A 19,383-nucleotide genomic window follows, 5' to 3' on the forward strand; every position below is an offset into this window, starting at 1 on the left:
CATGTCGCCATCACCACTCTGCTGCACACCCCGGGGCTCCTTCCCTCACAGGGGAAGTCTGATGCCCTGAGACCACAGACAGGCTCGTTGTCGCTGGCCCCAGATCGCGTCTTCTCTGACTGGTCTCCTTTACACGGGTTGTCTTGTTCCTTGGACAGCCCTGCTGTGCTCTCAGATAGGAACCTTTCCACTTCTCTCCCTCTGCCTCGAGGGCTGTGCTCCTGATGCCTGCACCTGTGCCCCCTCCTCCTTCCAGCCTTTATCCAAATGCTGTAGTGAGGTTTCTCCAGTGTCTTCTGCCTCAGCCACCATTCCTGTCTCCTTCTCCAGCCTTCCCTAGTGTGTGCTCTCCAACATGTCTCTATTTCAGCTCTTCACTGGCTGTATAATCTCTATTTTTTTATATTCATTAGCATAACTACATTTACAATATGTAGCTATTATGCAGTTTTATTTTTTAAATTTTTATTGGTGCATTATATTCAGACATCATATTGGGGTAAAAAACTTGTGTGTATAGACATGCACACATCACTGATTTAACCTCTACCCAATTCCCACCCCATTCCCTCCCCGTCCCTCCCTCCCATGCTCAGCTTAGTGGTTGACTTCGATATGTTTAAGTACATTGTGTGTTTTAGAGATTTTCCTCTTCCCCCTCCTTTCTCCTCCTTTAGGTTGCCTTGTTCGTATAATCTCTTGCTTGCACCTGCAGGCCCAGGAGTGCGAGCTCTGTGAAAGCTAACAATAAGGTGTTCTGCTGTGCATCCCAAGAGAGAAGGATTCCAAGGGTCAGGCGTGGCAGGTGGTTCCTGAACAAGTCATAGAGTGCAGGAGGAAGGGATTAGGCTCCGGGAAGAGGGCTGTCCGTACTGGGCAGAGTTTGAAGAAGAGAGCCCAGTGGTGGGAGCCGAGCGCTGTGTGCTGAGGGGTGAGCGCAGCCTGGGCGCAGGCCTTGGCTGGTGGGGCAGTGGCAGCCGGGAGCTGTGTGTGCCGGGCAGTTGGACCATAGAGGACCTGGAGCCTAGGCAGGGTGTTTGACTTCATTTTTTTTTTTTTTTATTTAACTTGGAAGAAAAGTAAGAAATTCTTACCTTTCTATTTTCAAAGTCTTTTTGGATCTGATTTTTTTTCATCTCCTTGCTTCCTCAATGACTTTGCAGAGAAACAAGGAAGCATTGTCTATGATAAGCTGGTTTATACAGTGCAAAGTGCTACGCACCTGTACAGCTTCCCTTTGATCGAGATTCTCCCTGGTGGTCAGTCATGTAAGGGTTAAAAAATATACCACTTTCCGAGTTCTCAGTCTCTCTTATGTCAGGGTATTCTTAAGCCCCGTTTTCAAACACCACATGTGCTGGGGGCAAGAAGAAAGAAGTTTCATCAATCTAACTTTATGGATTTTTGTTTTGTTTTTACGATTAGCAATTTTCATACCCTTCTTTCTTGATATTATTTCTGTAATGCTGGCTGATTTTACCTGCTGCTAAAAGTAAATGAAAGAAAATTACCCATAATAGCTTTTCCACTTTTGTTGTTTACCATGACTCACGTACAGCTGCTTTCAGAAATATGGAACACTTAAGCATTACTTACTTTGCGACACCCAAGTGCCCAGTGTTGGAAACATTCGCTGGGGAAATCGTACTGTGGTGTTGTTTTTTTTTTTCCAGTTCTATCTAATAAGCATTTTTTAAATATGTTCTGTGTGCCCTGCCCTAGGGTACCGTGATAGATCCATCTCTTTTCTTTATTTCTAGGAAATACTGTTTTTCTCATTGATGCCTTTTTCTCCTCTCATTTCTTTTTTAATTATTTTAAAGTATTGTCTATATTTTTTATTTGCTTGAAACCATCATCTAAATTATATAATTTTATGGGGTACATTGATTATTTGGTACATGTATATAGTATGTATTTAACCATCATTATTTACTACTTAAATCAGTATTTATTTATTTATTTATTAATTATATTTTTTACCCTTCCACCTCTGGGCTATACTCCCAGACCTATTTTTATACTTTTTTTAAAATTTGGAAACAGGGTCTCCTAAGCCAGCACGGCTGGCTTCGAACCTGCGCAATCCTCCTGTCTCTGCCTACCAAGCGTGGGTATTACAAGTGTGAGCCACCATACCCAGGTTAAATCAGGAGTTAAAGATCACTATTTAATCGTCAGGATGTGAAATTTAAAAAATTAAAATCACTACTAATATTATGGCTCTATATTAGGCCCTTCCATGTTTTTCTAGGTCTCTGTCAAAACTTTCTTCTTCTCCTTTTCTTCCTCCTCTTTCTAATTCTTCTACTCTTTCCTTTTCCTCCTCCTTTGCCTTCTCCTCCTCCTTTACCTTCTCCTCCTCCTCCTTCTCTTCCCTCCACCTCCTCCTTGTCCTCCTCCTTCTTCTTTGTCTTCTTCTCCTCCCCCTCCTTCTTACTGTATTATCATCATCATCATCATCATCATCATCATCAATTTGGTCCTGGGAATTAAACTCAATGGTATCCTACCTCTGAGCTACACCCATAGCCCTTTTTATTTCTTACTTTAAAACAATGTTTTGCTGCCAGGCATGGTGGCGCACACTATAATCCCTGCACTTGGGAGGGGGAGACAGGAGAATCGCGCAGGTTCAAAGCCAGCCTCGCTTGTTTAAGAAACCCTGTTTCCAAATAAAATATAAAATAGATCTGGGAGTGTAGCCCGGAGATAGAAGGGTTCCATCCCCAATACTACCAAGAAACAAACAAAGAAACAACAAAACAAAACAAAACAAAAACAATGTCTTGCTAAGCTACTGAGTCTGGCCTTGAACCTGTGATCTTCCTGTTTCACCCTCCCAAGTTACTAGGATTACAGGTGTGCGCCACCACACCCAGCTTAATAATTTCCTACCATTAGCATTCTGTGCATGTACACTGCAATATGATATATGTGAATCACAGAATGGCATTAGTTCCTCTGGTTTTAAAACCTCCAGCAGCAACTGGAACGAGGGCCAGGCTCCTTCCCCTGCACAGTCAGTTCTGCGCTGTGATTTGGCCTCTGCTTTTCTGTCATCTGCTGAGCCCTCTCTCTCTGCTGCTCACCCACTGTCCTTGGCCACCACATCTCCCATGATGTTCTGCAGTACCAGGCCTCCCTGCCTGCCTCCTGTGGTCTACCCTGGCGTCTCTGTCTGTTTTAGTCTTAACCTGATGTGTTGCCCCTGCGCCTCCTGCCTGGCTCTGCCCATCCCATGTTTCCCTGCACACTCTCTCTTTCCCAGCTCTCTTCCCACTCCCCTGGCCCCTGATCATCTCTCTCTATTACCAAACGCTTAGAAGCTCCGCTTTTCCCTGTTCCTCAGTGACTGTTCTCATTTATTGAGGGTCTGAGTGTAAAAGTGATTTGAGCAGCCACTGTAGATCAGATACCAAAACTACGGTGCAGGGCCTCTCCTCGCTACAGGCCAGCCACTCTGGTGCTCTCTCACAGGTGTGAACTTGAACTTTAGACACTGTTCTACCTTGGTGAACTGGATGTCCAGGGAATTATGAGTAATTAGCAAAATGGAAATGACAGAGCTGGGGAGAGGTTGGCCATGAGGAGCGACCCTGGCAATGGGAGAGCAATGAGGCAAAGAGAAATTAAAGAGAATATATGAGAACTGGAAAATAAACCAGGAGTCTTTTGGGGGTTGTGAGTCACTGAAGTGATGAACTGGGCTTTGTTTATTTTTGAACGCTTAATAGAAATCATTTAAGAGATGGCATAGGAATTTATGCTACATGTTAACAAGTTTCCTTCTAAAATGATAGCCATAAAACAAACAAACAATCAAACAAACAAACAGACAAAGACACAGGGCTACATAGGTGATATGTCGTTTTCTGAAAAATTCAGCTACCCCAAAACCCATTTTTCACAGAGATGTTCATTAAGTAAATGTGATTTCTAAAGGGTCTAAAATTATCAGAATAACTAAAAATGTCACAAAGTTCACAACTTTGTCAGTAGTCCCTTTATCTTGTTTGAGCAATACAAAATGCTTAATTTCATTTGATCGTCTCATATCAGTAATAGATTTTTTTCATTTTGATGCAGTTGAGTTGCTTTTATTTGCTCATAGTCACCCAGTTAAAAAAAAGTAGAACAATAGAACCATAAATCTGTCACCCTTTGTATTGTTCTTTCTACTTGGCAAATCACATTCCGGGTCACCGTCTGCACTATCTCCGTGAGTTGAGCCGATCATAAGGCATATTTTAAAAGCACAGGCAAGCGCAGAGGCCGAGCTACTCCTGCGACGCTGACCAAGGTTACCCAGCTAACAAAGAGGGATGCAGCGGGAACAGAGCCCTCGGCCCCACCGCAGTGACCTTTCCCAGCCCTGGCGTTTTGGCTGGACCTTGGCTCATCGTTTGAATTTCCTCCCCTCTGTCTCTGCTCATTGAGAAGCCATCTGCCCACTGACCTCCTTGCTCCTTCTAGGCTCTCTTAACCTTGTGCACATATTTCTTGCTTCCCCCTGTGTGCTGCCAACCTCTCTTGCTGTTCTCAGCCACAGATCTGAATTGCTATGAAAGCACAGAGTGGCTTAATGGAGCCCGCAGGGCCTCGTGGGACTCGCAGCCACCAGGGCCTTTGCCTGCTCTTGCCATCAACCTCTGGAGGTCATGAGGGGGCGACTGTCTTCTCAGCTGCCCCGTCCTGTGGGTCATGTTCAAAGTCACATTGCAGTGGGGAGTTAGAGCAGAGCCTCCTGCTTGTGTCTCTCTCTCCCTGCCACATAGAATTGCAGGCAGGACCAATCCCTACACATCCCCTAGCATACACAGTATGATACCAATCTCTAAGTGAGACTGCTAATGATTTTATAGGTGAAAAGGGTTATAAAATTATAAAATTGATTGTGTTTGTGTGTGCACATGTGTATGAAAATGCGTATCTTCTGGGTTTGATTGTTTTTAAGATTGAAAAAAGATCACATTGTTTTGCTCATTAATATTCCCCATGAATCTGGGGGAATAAACTTTAAAAATTATCCCAGGCTGGGCATGCTGGCTCACACCTGTAACCCCAGTACTTGGGAGGCTGAGACAGAAGGATGACAGGTTCAAGGCTAGCCTCGGCAACTTAGTGAAACCCTTAGCAACTTAGACCCAGTTTCAAATAAATAACCAAATGAATAAATAAATAAATAAATAAATAAATAAATAAATAAATAAATAAGGCTGGGGGTGTAGCTTGGGTGTAGAGTGCTCCTGGGTTCAATCCCTAGTACCACCTCCCCCCCAAAATAATTTACTTTAGTCAAAGCCAAGTACTGGCAATATTCTCTTTGTGAAATCTCAAATGTTACATGACATAATAAAAAGGAATAAATGCCATTTTTCTTGTCTACTACACCAATTCATTTCATACCAGTATTAGCAAACTTGTGCATACAAAATTTCATGGTCATTAAATGAGTAAAGATGTGAAATTATCCTGTGGTTTAATAGAAGTTACCGTTAGGCCAATTCTCAGTGCTACAGTTACAACATTATTTCCTTAAATCTAGTAAAATGAGGCCAGATTACACATGCCCTTACAGAAGTAATTAGGCTAGTAAAATTAACAGGTGTTTTCCCCCAAGGCTTTTGTTTCGTTTTCTTAATAGCAGCTTTATCAATTAGACCTCTATTCATTGAAAGTGAGAGACCCCACGTTCTGACAAGCCCCTGCTTCCACACAGGCAAGGCACGGGATGAGTGGGCCCATAGCTCCCCATAGGAAGGACAGGGACAGCTGGGCCGTGGCTGGAGTGTCACCAGGAGCCTTGCCTCCACGTCTCCCTTTCTGCCTCTCTTCTATGTTTTCATTTTCCCAACTGACTTTATCTCACAGCCTCATGCCAGGGAGGATAGATAGCCTTTCTTTAGATGCAGAACATTCTAGGAGATGGCTTTGATGGATTGAGTGTGAGTAACAGGACCCAGAGGCTTATAGGATTCCTAGAGCCCCTTTTAAATATAATGCTAGATGGAGGAAGAATCCCTTCCTATAAAAGAAGGGGCAGGTGAGAAATATTCCTACACAAAGATGTGCACGCCAAGCCCTCGTTTATCAGGCACTGTGCCAAGCACCTCATGTGCCTGCCATCTGGTTCTCATAACAGCTCTGATATGAGCAGCGCTATTCCCGCCCATTTCATCGAGATGAAGCTCTCTCTTATTTTCTTACTTTAAAAACATTCGCACAATGCCAGACGTGGTGGTGCACGCTTGTGATCTCCGCGCTTGGGAGGCAGAGACAGGAGGATCGCGCAGGTTCAAAGCCAGCTGTGCGTGCTGGCTTAGGAGACCCTGTTTCCAAATAAAAATGTAAAAATAGGTCTGGGAGTGTAGCCCAGAGGTAGAAGGGCTTCCAGGAACGCCAGTACCACCAATAAATAAATTAATTTATTAATTTATTTATAAATTTATTTATTTATTTATAATTTATTTATAAATCTATTTATTTATTTATTTATTTAAAAAATAAAAATAAAAACATTTGCACAGCCAGGCGTGGTGGCACATGCTGTAATCCCAGCATTCGGGAGACTGAGACCAGAGGATCGCAGTCTCAGTTACTTAGTGAGGCCCTCTGCAACTTAGTGAGACTCTGTTTCAAAATAAAGAATAAAAAATAGGGAAGGGGGTGTAGATAGGAGGTAGAATGCCCTGGGTTCCATCCCCAGACCCACAAAACAAAAAAAACAAAAAAATTGCACAATAATTAAATATGTTTATAACTCTTGTTTTCTCCTCCGCTGCTTTTTCTTTACTGAATCGCTGCAGTGTTTAAGAATCACACATCCCTTCACTGGTTTTCTAACACCTATGAAGAAATTGTTTAGACAGTATTAGATATGGTCTGTTGTTATTTTGCATAAAAACTTGCATATAAACATTGCTTGAGGCCTGTAGACCACAGCAATAATTTAATTAGCTTCTCAAGTTCAAATTAGATTAGTAAATTTGTGATGCATGAAAAAGCACAGAAAAATATAAGGTTACTTTTTTTTTTCTTTTTGGTGGTACTGGGGTTCCTGGAAACCTTTCTACCTCCGGGCTATACTTCCAGACCTATTTTTTGTTTTATACTTTTTATTTGGAAACGGTCTCTTAAGCCTGCGCGATCCTTTTGTCTCTGCCTCCCAAGCGCGGGGATTATAAGCGTGTGCCACCACGCCCGGCGATAAGGTTACTTTTTTATTCAGAGTTCTTAACTACAGAGAAAGAATGTGACCCCTTTCCAAAGTAAGGTTCTACAGTATCTATATGGATGTAATGAGTCTAGTGTTCAACTTTTCTAAAACCTTATAATGAACTCACTGAGTAAACACATCGATTGAGCAAAAATATCAAAAAATATTTTTATGCCAATGCATACCTTAGTAAAAGCATTTCACTTAAATAAATCAACATTCTTAATGTTGATAAGGTTTAGTTTGATGGACATATTTTAAGTTTATTTCTCACTATCTGCTATTTTCTCTAATCAGTGTTAACACCATCCATAACTCAATCACATTTGCCCCATTAAAGAGATGGCAACTATATATATATATATATATATATATATATATACACACATATATGTGATTATATATATATTATATATTATATGTATATATACACACACATAGATATGTGATATTCAGCATTTGAGCATTACTTCTTTATTTATACACAAAGGATAGGAGGATGCTAACTTGTTCAGCATAGTGATGTACTTAGGGTTTTGTTTTGTTATCCTTGCTTCTCAGTAGAGAGCTGGAATCTTCCCAGAATGCATTAGAGGTCTTTACCATTTTTGAAAAGTGTAATCCCAGCAGTGGCATAATTTTTTCTTCAATTAAACTTATTTATTTTGGCAATACAGAGACATAAGGTATACTTTACTTCCTTTTTGCTGACTAAGCTTGCATAGAAAGCTCCTGACTTTGGTTAGTTGATCTATCATTAGTTCTTGTGTGTAGCTGGGAGCAGCCTGGGAAGAGACAGAAGTGTGGCCGGAAATGGGGCGGGGGGGGCTCTTTTTTTAAGGCACTGGGGACTGAACCTAGGGGCATTCTATCTCTGAGCTATACCTCCATCTATGTTTGATTTTTTATTTGGAAACAGGGACTCACTAAGTTGCTAATGCTGACTTTTTTTAAAATAAATTTTTATTGGTGCATTGTAGTCATACATCTTAATGGGCTAAAAATACTTGTGGAAATATACATGCACACATCACCCAATCAGCCCTTACCCAATCCCTAGCCTCTTCCCTTCCTTTCTCTCCTTCCCATGCTTGGTTTCCTGATTGACTTTGATATGTTTAAGTACATCATGTGCTTTAAAGAGTTTCCCTCTTCCCCCCTCCCATCCTTCAGATAGGTCACCTTAATTGCTCCTCTGTAGGATCCCTTCATCTAGTGTTCCCCCTGTTACCCATTTCTCCCTAGTTTTCTCACATTGAGAAAAGCATCTGATATCTAATGCTGACTTTGAACCTGAGATCTTACTATCTTGTCTCCCAAGCACTGGAATTGCTGGTGTGTGCCTAAGATATGGGGGGAACTTCTAAGACTTCTACCTACTTTTTTGTTTTGTTTTGTTAAGTCAAAGATATTGTACAGATATTTATTCATTCCATTAACAAATAGCTACTGAGTGCCACTAAGTGTCGGGCGATCGGGAATATAACGAGAAAGCAGACATTTTATTGCTCCTCTGAAACTTACATCCCTGATTCTTTCTCCATTTGGTGCCACCTCCCAGTCCCCAGAGACCTGTCCGCTGTCTCCCAGTACACTAACTCACTTGAGAGAGTCACAAAATTGCCAAAACTGTGCAGGACTTCAGGGAACGTTCAATGAACAGAAAGTTGCAAGTTGGATCTTGGGTTGTTCAGCTTGTCCTTGGTCATTGATCCAGGGTCTCTCTACCCTTCCCTTCCTACTCTTTCCTGGAGGTTAATCTCCCTAATGGCCAGCTCCTGCTTCTTCCTCAGCTCCATGCTGGCTTTATTGAGTTTGGGCCATTTTATAGAAAGAGTAAAACCTCAATATAATAGACTCTGTTTCTACTTCCTTTCACTTCCTGGTCAGACGTGCTATTTATCACCCTCCCTGGTGTGGTCTGTGTTCCTAGTTCCTCTTTATTCCCCCCATCCCTACCCCAAGTACCTTCATTTCAGTGTTTGTAGAAGATATTTTCTAAATCTCTTTATAGTTCCTGATTTTTCTTAAATTTATCTATCTTCCTTGTCTTTTTTATTTTGAAGGCTTTGAGGGATCCTTTGGCTTCCTGGAAGGATCCATATCATCTCGGTCATATCCTTACTGAAAGATTTAGCCTACACATGAGCAGGTTGAGTTACTCGGAGTAGCCTCTCGTTATTGTCATCCTTATAATTCATTAGATGAGCATAATTAGAAACATTAATCAGCCCATAGCACTTGATGATGCACTTAAAATCCGGATCATAATGAATTGCTGTCATCAGTCATCCTGCGCACTAGCAAATGGGCAGGGTCCTCTTCAGCACCGATGGAACATTTCATGGAGATTAAGTTGAGCTTAATCATCTAATTAGGAAATTTGGGGAGAGTAGAGTTCCCATTATTATAATCAGAAACATCATTTGGTTATGAAGGTGGGGGAGGAGAGAGGAAGAGAGAGAGCACAAGGAGGGAGGAGACAGACAGACAGACAGACACACAGACACACATACAGAGAGACAGAGCAAGCCAGATCTTTCCCCCTTGAATTATTGTGGGCCAATCAACCTGGTTTGCTTAGATGAAAATCTCTAGATACCTAAATTTCCCAGATTTGGTAATAAAATGAGAAAAAGAAAGTAAAGAAAGGAATCTTCATTAGAGAGCCTGCTGTGTGCAGGTAGATGCTAGTAGCTTTTAGATATAAAGTGAGGTTCAAAGAGATGAAGAACTGTCTCCAGGATTATGTAACTAGTTAGCCTTGGAACCGGCATGCCTTCCCCATCTTCCCTTGCGGCAACTTGCCCCCACCATGAAAATGCCATTTGCAATTTTTCTTTGCTTGACTTAATATTATCATCTTAGGTGAAATATGACAATGATGTTATACACACATAAAAAAAAACCCAAACAGTCTAAATAAGATGTTTGGAATTACCAATAACTTTACATAGTTTATCCTTCCTTTTCATAGTTCTTTAAAAATACTTTATAGCCGGGCGTGGTGGCGCACGCTTGTAATCCCAGCATTTGGGAGGCTAAGACAGGAGGATCGCGGTTTGCAGCCAGCCTCAGCTACTTAGTGAGGCCCTCTGCAACTCAGTGAGACGCTGTTTCAAAAATAAAGAATTAAAAAATAGGTCAGGGGTGTAGCTCAGAGGCCGAATGCTCCTGGGTTCCATCCCCAGACCCATAAAACAAACAAACAAACAAACAAACAAACACTTTATAAATGTTTCACAGTGATGTGAGGAGAAAGATGAGTTACTTGGAAGGATTTTTTTTCTCTTTTTACAGTACTGGGGATGGAACCCAGGGGCATTCTACCTCCAAGCTACAGCTACAGCCCTAATTTTTTATTTTTTATTTTGAAACAAGGTCTCACTGAGTTGTGGAGGCCTCACTAAGTAGTAGCTGAGGCTGTCCTCAAACTGCGATCCTCCTGTCTCAGCCTTCCAAATGCTGGGATTACAAGTGTGCACCACCATGCCTGGCTGGAAGGATTTTTATGAAGTTGAGTAGTCTCAGTCAAAAGTAACTCTTAAAATTCAGTTCAACTCAATTCAGTAGTTCTATTGGAGGAAACAGTAGTCTCTAGTCTGGGTACTTTTATACCAAGATGAAAGAAATAAAGTATTCATGACTCAAAGCTTTAGAATCTAGGAACAGAAAGTCACAGTGGAAGCTGTATGTGTCAGTATCAGCATTGAGACAAACTATAATAAAAATGGGACATTTTTTGAAAACAATACTGGTATGGTTCTAATAGATGTTTATTATTATTTCATGGGAGAAACACATTTACATTTTTTTTGTTTTTTGGTGGTGGTACTGGGAATTGAATCCAGGGGGCATCTTACCTCTTAGCTACACCCTTTTATTTTGAAACAGAGTCTCACTAAGTTGCAGAGGGCCTCACTAAGTTTCTGAGGCTGGCTGCAAACCTGTGATCCTCCTGTCTAAGTCTCCAAAGTACGGGGATTACAAGGGTGCACCACCATGCCCAACTACACACTTGCATTTTAAAAATTTTTTCACAATTACCTAAATATTTTTGCTCTATTAAGATTTCCTGGAGATATACAGTCTCTGCCTTTCTTATATGATTGACTCTAGAGGTAAAGCATTTTTCTAATATGAGAAAAGAGGGCTCCTGCTTGGTAAAAGTGTATGTGTGCGGTGGTATGTCATGCAGCTTGTGGAGGGGAGATGGGAGCAGTGCTGATTCCAAAACTGAGTCTCTGATGTGGGTCCGGGTTTGTCTCTTCACCTGTATTCCAAAGAAACATATTGTATTCTTTCTCCCCATGGTAAAAAAGAGAGCAGGGCAGAAATTCCTACAGTTAATTTGTATCATTGAGGAAATAACAGTAATTGGACAAAAGAGAAAACTTCAGAATCTAATTTTTTCCTTTTCTCTCTTTTTTTTAAATCTTTTCCCCAAGATAGTTATCTATTTTCCTTAAACATTTTTGAAAGAAAATAATAATAAAAATATCTTTGTAAGATAGTCAGACATTGCTATTTCAAATTATAAGGTATAAATAGAAAGTAAATATGTAAAACAATAAAATAATACAATAAAACAATAAACATAAAACAATAAAATATAAAATTTACTATTTCCTCGTATAGAACTACTGAATGTATATTATATATTTACATGTTATACAAAATATGTAAATAACATAATATAAATAAAATGATAAAACAATAAAATATTATTTTAAGTTATATGAATGTGAATTCTATAATATATCACATATTAATAAATATATAATTTATAATATAAAAGATAAATAATACAAATTAAATAAAATTAAGATTTGGCCCATAAAATGGGAAGTCCTGAAGGAGGAGAATGGTATGTGATCAAGTAAAATCACATGCCCAGGCACACACCCAGGAACATGTGCACACACACAGGCAGGTACAGATCACACCCAGGCAGGCACAGGAGATCACACCCAGGCAGGCCCAGGTGCACAATGTGAATAGACCCACAAGTTATGGAGTAGGAAAGTGACCTGGAAAAGCTCTTCTGGTCACAGAATTGTCAGGAAATCTCTTTGGCTTTACCCTGCTGTTTTCTGTCTCTGGGATCAGCTTGGTTACTGCTTTCCAAAGGCAAATTGGATTATTCCCTTATCTCTGAGCTGTATTTGCTCGCTGGCCTCCAGGATTCCCTGGCTGTGCTCTGCGTGGGGTCCATGCAGCAACACAGTAGGGTGGAAATGCCCATGAGCCTCAGCGGCAGAGACCTGCGACCTGAGTGTGTACTCCAGCAGGGGAGGCTGTCCACCCTGACAATAGCCGGAGCCAGCGCCCTGCACACATCCATCCTTGCCAGGCCTCTTTATGGGCAGGGCCTCTAGATGGCAGGCTTTAAAAACTGACTAGCAACTAACTAACTAACTAACTAACTAACTAACTAACTCTCTAACTACCTAACTCCCAGTGCAGTTTCTGATGTGACCCCAGGCCTTAGAAGCACTGCTAGAGATGACTCTTCACTTTTACATGGGGGCCTTAGAATTTAACACAGGCTATTTAGAAAATGTGAAGAAGCATTTGTCCTTTGATTTTTTTCAAATAAGAATTTTACTTCTAAAGAATGCTCTCATTTGACTTCATTTCCTTTTGATCTGCCTTCTTGAAGTTCTTGTGTTTTCATTTATTTTCATCCCAACTTGACATAACTTCATATTTTATGTTGCTTCTTCTTACACATTTCACAAATGTTCTGCAAAGTTTGGGTTCCATTTTGTGCAAGGCTCTGTTCTTGGCTTAAAGTGTGCACTGAATTGAAGCTGGGATACAATACCCCCCACTTTTCTTTTGACTCAAAAGTGATTAGTTGATATTTTTCCTCTCTGGCAAACAGATGGTGAGTTGAATGTAGAGCTTTGCTGTTCTTCTGAGTAGTTGCTCGAGTGGGGATTATATAATAAATACTACAAAAGGACTGCTCCATCAAAAGATCGTACACCAAGCGAAGACAAAAATGTCACAGCCAGCGTAAGATGTGTTTTGTCCCAGGACAAAGATGTCCTGTGTCTTTCTCCACGCCGGATTATTTAATGACTGACTCAGAAGCAATTTTTACTTTATCCGAGGAAAATCATCATAATTAAGTTGTCTGTTCTGAAATTGGTAGTGTATTTTTTTTTAGAATATTCAGTGAAACACAACTGCTTAAAATACACTTTTGACAAAGCCCAAGTGACTTAGTAACAAACGCAGGTGTTACCATCATAAGTGCTACCCCCTTCCTCCCTCCCTCCCTCTCTCCTGTGGCTACTAAGAATGACTATTTCATCTCACATGTAGCATTTTATACTTATATAAAATATGGATAATGTAAATGTTATATATTTGGCTTTTGTAGATATCTCGAAGGTTTAAGGGTTTAAGTAAGACTTTGCCTTTCTGATGACAAGTCTTTCTTCAGAAAGTTTTTCCCCATAGGAGTCTTGGAATTCTGATGTGTTACCCAGGTGAGGGCTTTTCTCCAGGTTTCGTGGCCCCAACTCCTTTCTAAATCTCTTATTTTCCTCTTCTTGATGTAGTCAGCCTTTCCACCAAACAGTTGTGATGCTGTCTCTTCTTTTCCTTGATTTACTTGCGAAGGATTATTCAGTCTCTCCGTTGCTTCATGACCCTGAAGCTGCTAAACTCCCAGTTCTGTGTTTGCTCAACTCTTCATAGTAAGTTTGGTTCCCAGAGATTTATTATAGTAAAGATAACTTTAATTCTAAAGATAGTTGTCTTAGAGTTTTCTGGAAATTTAGATACACAAGTATCTTCATCCGTCCCCTTTAATATGACTTTTAAATAATATCTAATTAAAGACAGATGGTAAGAAAATATATGTTAAGGATGAACGGTACTGTTTAGGAGTGCTTGCTTCAGTTCATCTTACCATGAGCTTTGATGAACTTTGGGTTGATTTACCAGTGATTTGGAACATTTTGAGATAAAATCAAAATTACTAATGTGATTACTACTATAAGATGGAACATTATCCCGCCCCCGTGCAAAATTTAAGTGGTTCAACTTGAGTTTTTTTTTTTTTTTTTTTTTTCTTTCCAGTGATGGGAAGAAGTGCCCATATAAACATTACAATTTTTATTGTTTGTTTTATTTTTTTATTTTTATTATTTTAATTTTCAATGCAATATTTAATAAATTACATGAGACATCCAACACTTTTATATTATAAAAGGTTTTGTGTTAAATAATTTGCCCCACTCTTGACTAATAGAACTGTTCTGGGCACAAGTAATGTCAGCTGGGATAAGCTGGGATGTTTGCTACCTTAGGTTTTCTTTCACTCAGCATCCTCACTGCTATGACATAAAAAGCCTGAACACACACAGCTTAGGCAGATTGATTTCCTCACAGTTCTGGAGAGTTCAGCGGTACCATCCAATGAGGCAGGTTACATCTGTGAGGCTCAGGGCATGGTGGTGGGAAGCAGAAAGAGTGAGAGAAAGGTTCTTCTCTCACATCATGGAGGCCAGAAGCAGGAGAGTAATCAAGGGGAGGAGGGACCTTATATAATCCTCAAGGCCACACCCCCAGAGACCCCCTCCTTGGCATCTAAGCCCCATGTCCAACATGCCTTTCTGGTTTCTGTGAGGACAGGGCTAGGGGGACATTCTAAATCTTACGAGTGTGTTAAACGTGTTTTTATTACTATTATAATTTTTTTGTGGTGGAATTGAGGGTGGAACCCAGAGGCTTTCTACCTCTGGGCTATACTCCCAGACCTATTTTTTATATTTTATTTGGAAACAGGGTCTCACTAAGTTGCTGAGAGCCTCACTAAATAGCTGAGGCTGGCTTTGAACCTGTGCGATCCTCCTGTCTCAGCCTCCCAAGTGCAGGGATTAAAAGCGTGAGCCACCACACCTGGCTTAAACGTGTTTTTGATTGATGCTATTTTTAGCTTAGAATGCATTGAACAGGACATCATCCTATCCTAAGTCAAGGAGCATCTATATGCATTTTTGTTTTTAAAGAACCTACTGTGTGCCTTGATTTTGTGTTCCTGAACTGGTTCCTTGTTTCAGCAGACAATCAGGACAACACCATCAAGACAGGTAGATAGGAAGAGTATCTCCTCGGGTGGAGAGTGATGAGGCCCCAGGAGTGTGTAGCTTGCTGCAGACCTTTCTGACCAGCTTTGAGAGTGGCTTCTGTCCCTGGCATCCTCCTTCCCTGACTTGCCACCTCCCTCACCACCACTGTGTTTCTGACCTTCAGCTTCGAACTTGACTTTGACTTCTGTCTGTATCTTTTGCTTCTCTTTGGGATTCTTACCTTATCATCCCTGGCCTGTGGGCTAGCCTTGCAGTTTTGCAGTCCTTTCTATCTGAAAGTCACAGTTGATTTCTGATATTCTTGCACTGTAACATATTTGGGATGTTCCTTGTATACATGCTATCTTTTTGTTGAAATGCTTGTGGATGTTCTATACCTCTGGGCAAAAGGAAATGTCGTTTATTAAAAATGAACTGCCAAGCAGACTTAGAAATGATGGAGCATCTAATATGTGTAATTTGTCTTCTGTTAATTCTTTTTAGAAACACAATAAATTAATCTTGTTTTCTGAGAATTCCGCCCCCCCCCAACTTACAACTATTCTGGGCTGATTATACTTCTAATTTCTCTTGAAAAGAATAAAATGATAAACTGTCTTTAGAGTTTATGTAATTCAATTTATGGTAAAGAATTTTTTTTTTAATTTCCTGAGTTACCTTGTGACATTTCAGAGTTTACAAATCCATTAAAATTGGGCAGTTACTGAAAAATCTCAGCCATTTATTAATCTGGGTAAATGTTTTCCTCTTTTTTTTTGCCTCTATGTATAGGTGTAGCTCTTAATCAGTGGGGGAGTTGTACATAAATTTTTTCTTACTCTAACCATTGTAACCCTGTCTTTCTAGTAGTAAGTTTTGGAAAGGTGATATTCACACTCTTGGCTCTAAAGAATATACAGCTGACTAAACTAATCTCAATTATTCTTTTTTTTTTTTTTTTTTAAATACAGAATTGACTCCTGAGGAGAGAGCCCAGAAGATTGCGAAAGCCATGCGCAAACAGTCTTCGGAAGTCAAAGAGAAGTGGGAGAGTCTGAATGCTGTGACTAACAACTGGCAAAAGCAAGTGGACAAGGCGCTGGAGAAGCTCCGGGACCTGCAGGGTGCTATGGACGACCTGGACGCGGACATGAAGGAGGCGGAGACCGTGCGGAATGGCTGGAAGCCCGTGGGAGACCTGCTCATCGACTCGCTGCAAGATCACATCGAGAAGACCATGGTCAGCACCACTGCCTTGACAAAGCATTTTTAAGGAATATTTTGCTGTTAAATATAATGCAAATATAAATTGTTGGAAGGGTTGTTTTTAAGGACCCCATCATTGCCATCCCATCCCAACTCAGCCATGACAGGTGTTTTCTACATGCCCCTCGCTGTCAGAGGCCCCTTCTCCAATAACCACTGAAGTGACTTTTATGATAATTTGCTTTTATTTTTTCGTACTTTTTTTTTTTGCCCGACTCTGCATCCCAAAAGAATGTAGATGAGGTTTACCCGTTTTTTTTCAAAAATTATTTCTAAAGTTCCTTATAATTTCCAGATTTACCCTCTATCACTTTTGAGTCTTTTGCTTTTAGTTTATTTGTTGGAGGAACTGCAACATTTTTTGTAGTTTTGCTCACAGGCTGGATTTTGCAGAATTGTATCCACATGGTGCAGCCTACAGGTTCTTCCCGACTTTGTAGCTTTAAACTATGGTGGGATTTGGAGATTTAATCAGAAGCATACGTTTTTTCTATACGTTCTCACCTATAAACTTTATCTTATTTTCTGAGTTATATTAATGAAGGATGAGTTTAGTTTCACATTCTGTTTCTTGGCCAGGAATTGCCCGAAGTTAAGGATATTAGTTAGACTCTGGTCTAGACCCTTTTGATTTCCACATTCTAGAAGACATCCGGAAAATATATAATGAAATTTAGAAGATAAAAAACAGAAATAGCAGATTCCAGTACCGCAAAAGAAAAGAGAATTAAAAAGACAGAAATAGCATATTTAGTGCGCAGTATAGTTTACTGTAATATATTCAACTCTATATTAAGTGGCTACTTAATAAAATCAAATCAAAGCATAAGTTAATGAAAAATTAGAAAGTGTTAGTCTGACAATATCTATCATACATGAAATTTTTATTGCAAAACATATATACCTTTTCTGTATAGGTATTAGATAAAATTCTTCCTTTGAATACATGTGACTGAGTAGGAGAAAGAAAGAAGACTAAATAATTACTTAGGAAGATTCAACAAGTAAATATATGGATGTGTAGACGTAGGAACAATAATAGCTGAACTGCTCATGGTGGCACATGCCTGTTAACCAGTCCCTAAGAGGCTGATACCAGAGGACAGCAGCTTCAAGATCATCCTTAGCAATTTAGGGAGACTTGCAGCAACCTAAGGAGACCTTGTTCCAAAACAAAAAATAAAACAGGTTGCCGGGCGTGGTGGCGCACGCTTGTAATCCCCGCGCTTGGGAGGCGGAGACAGGAGGATCGCGCTGGTTCGGAGCCAGCCTCGCTGGTTTAAGAGACCCTGTTTCCACATAAAAAAGTTAAAAAATAGGTCTGGGAGTGTAGCCCGTGGGAGTGTATCCCGGAGGTAGAAGGGCTTCCAGGCACCCCAATACCACCAAAAAAATTAAAAATAAATAAATAAATAAATAATAAAAAAAAGTTTGGGCGTGTAGCTCAGAGGTAGAATGTCCATGGGCTCAATACCCAATACTACAAATAATAATCACAATAACAATAGCTAGCATTTAGTGAGGTTTACTATCTGGTCAAGAATTGTTCTTAGCCAATTTACATGTATATCTCTTTTAATCCTCATGCCAACTCAATAAGAGACTTTTTTTTTTTTTTCGGGTCTAGGGATGGAACCCAGGGTTATTCGACCTCCAAGCTACACCCCCTGTCCTATTTTTTTATTCTTTAATTTGAAACAGGGTCTCACTGAATTGCAGAGGGCCTCACTAAGTAGCCGAGGCTGTCCGGGAACCACAATCCTCAGGTCTCAGCCTCCCGAATGTTGGGATTACAAACGTACATCACCACGCCCAGCTAAGAGACATATTATTATCACACCTATTTTACAAATAACAAACAAAACAAAACAAAAAAACAAAAACAAAACAAAACAAAGCCCAACAAAAGCTGAATGACTGTCCTCATGATTTTTGTTGCTCTTCCCTTTCATTAGAGACCTTTTTCATACCAATGCAGTTAAACAGAGCTTTGATCAGCCATTTGAATTTAAATCTCTAAAGTTTAAAACCTAAAATTTTAACCTAAAAAAATCACTAAAAGAGTATTGGTGTTTGCCATTTTAAAATCTAGATGTAACTAAATTTTCTGTGAAATAAGTGGACCTCGTTCCACAATCTTAATATCCTTAAAACCATTTCCATAAATGGGTACGAGTTTAAAATAATCTACTGAAAACAGAGCCACTAACATAGCTTCTCTGGAAATTGCACACTTCTTATATTTTAATACATAGTTTTAAACACTGAAAGTCTTTAATTCAGTGGTTTATAAAAATAATGTTCTGTTAGACAGCAGAAATGCCTCTTGGTTACAGCAGGAATTGAGTCATTTGAATTTGAGAGTATCAGTTTAGGGTACAGGATGATTAGTGTTGGGAAAAAAATAAAAAAATATATCTGGAGTTATTAAAGGATCAAAAGTTTGGGAGTTGTTAATCTCATTTGATTAAAGGAATTACCTATCTCTACACGTAAATCCTTTTGTTCAAATCTCTGCTTATGTGAAAAGCTAGAAAAAAAAAAAACAATATTTTAAGTGAAAAGAATAAACTGTGGATTAAAATATTTTAACATCTTATTAGAAAAGAAGAAAATAAAAACTCATGTCTCATTAAGTTAGGTAAAATAAATTCAAAGTCTGGGATGTTTTACATGTGCTTTAAAGTTAATGCCTCAGATACTCTTGAAGCTATAGACAGATAAAAATGAGTACTGATTATCACTAAATATTATTAAGTATGTCAAAGCAACTGGAAAACAAAATCTTAGGGGGTAATCAGATAATTTCAA

At 39.8% G+C, this 19,383-nt stretch overlaps 1 protein-coding gene across 1 annotated transcript in view; it reads left to right on the forward strand.

Annotated features, from left to right (window-relative positions):
* The window catches only part of UTRN (utrophin), a gene marked incomplete at both ends in the record, with an annotated part of 491,377 nt that overhangs the window by 370,897 nt on the left and 101,097 nt on the right, over positions 1-19,383 (forward strand). The window contains one exon of the mRNA XM_080700143.1: positions 16,278-16,546. Coding sequence (XP_080556269.1) covers positions 16,278-16,546 — 269 coding nt within the window. The remainder of the gene's footprint in view (positions 1-16,277; positions 16,547-19,383) is intronic.

Source organism: Muscardinus avellanarius (assembly GCF_963383645.1).
Source record: "Muscardinus avellanarius genome assembly, chromosome: 8".
Lineage (NCBI taxonomy): Eukaryota > Metazoa > Chordata > Mammalia > Rodentia > Gliridae > Muscardinus > Muscardinus avellanarius.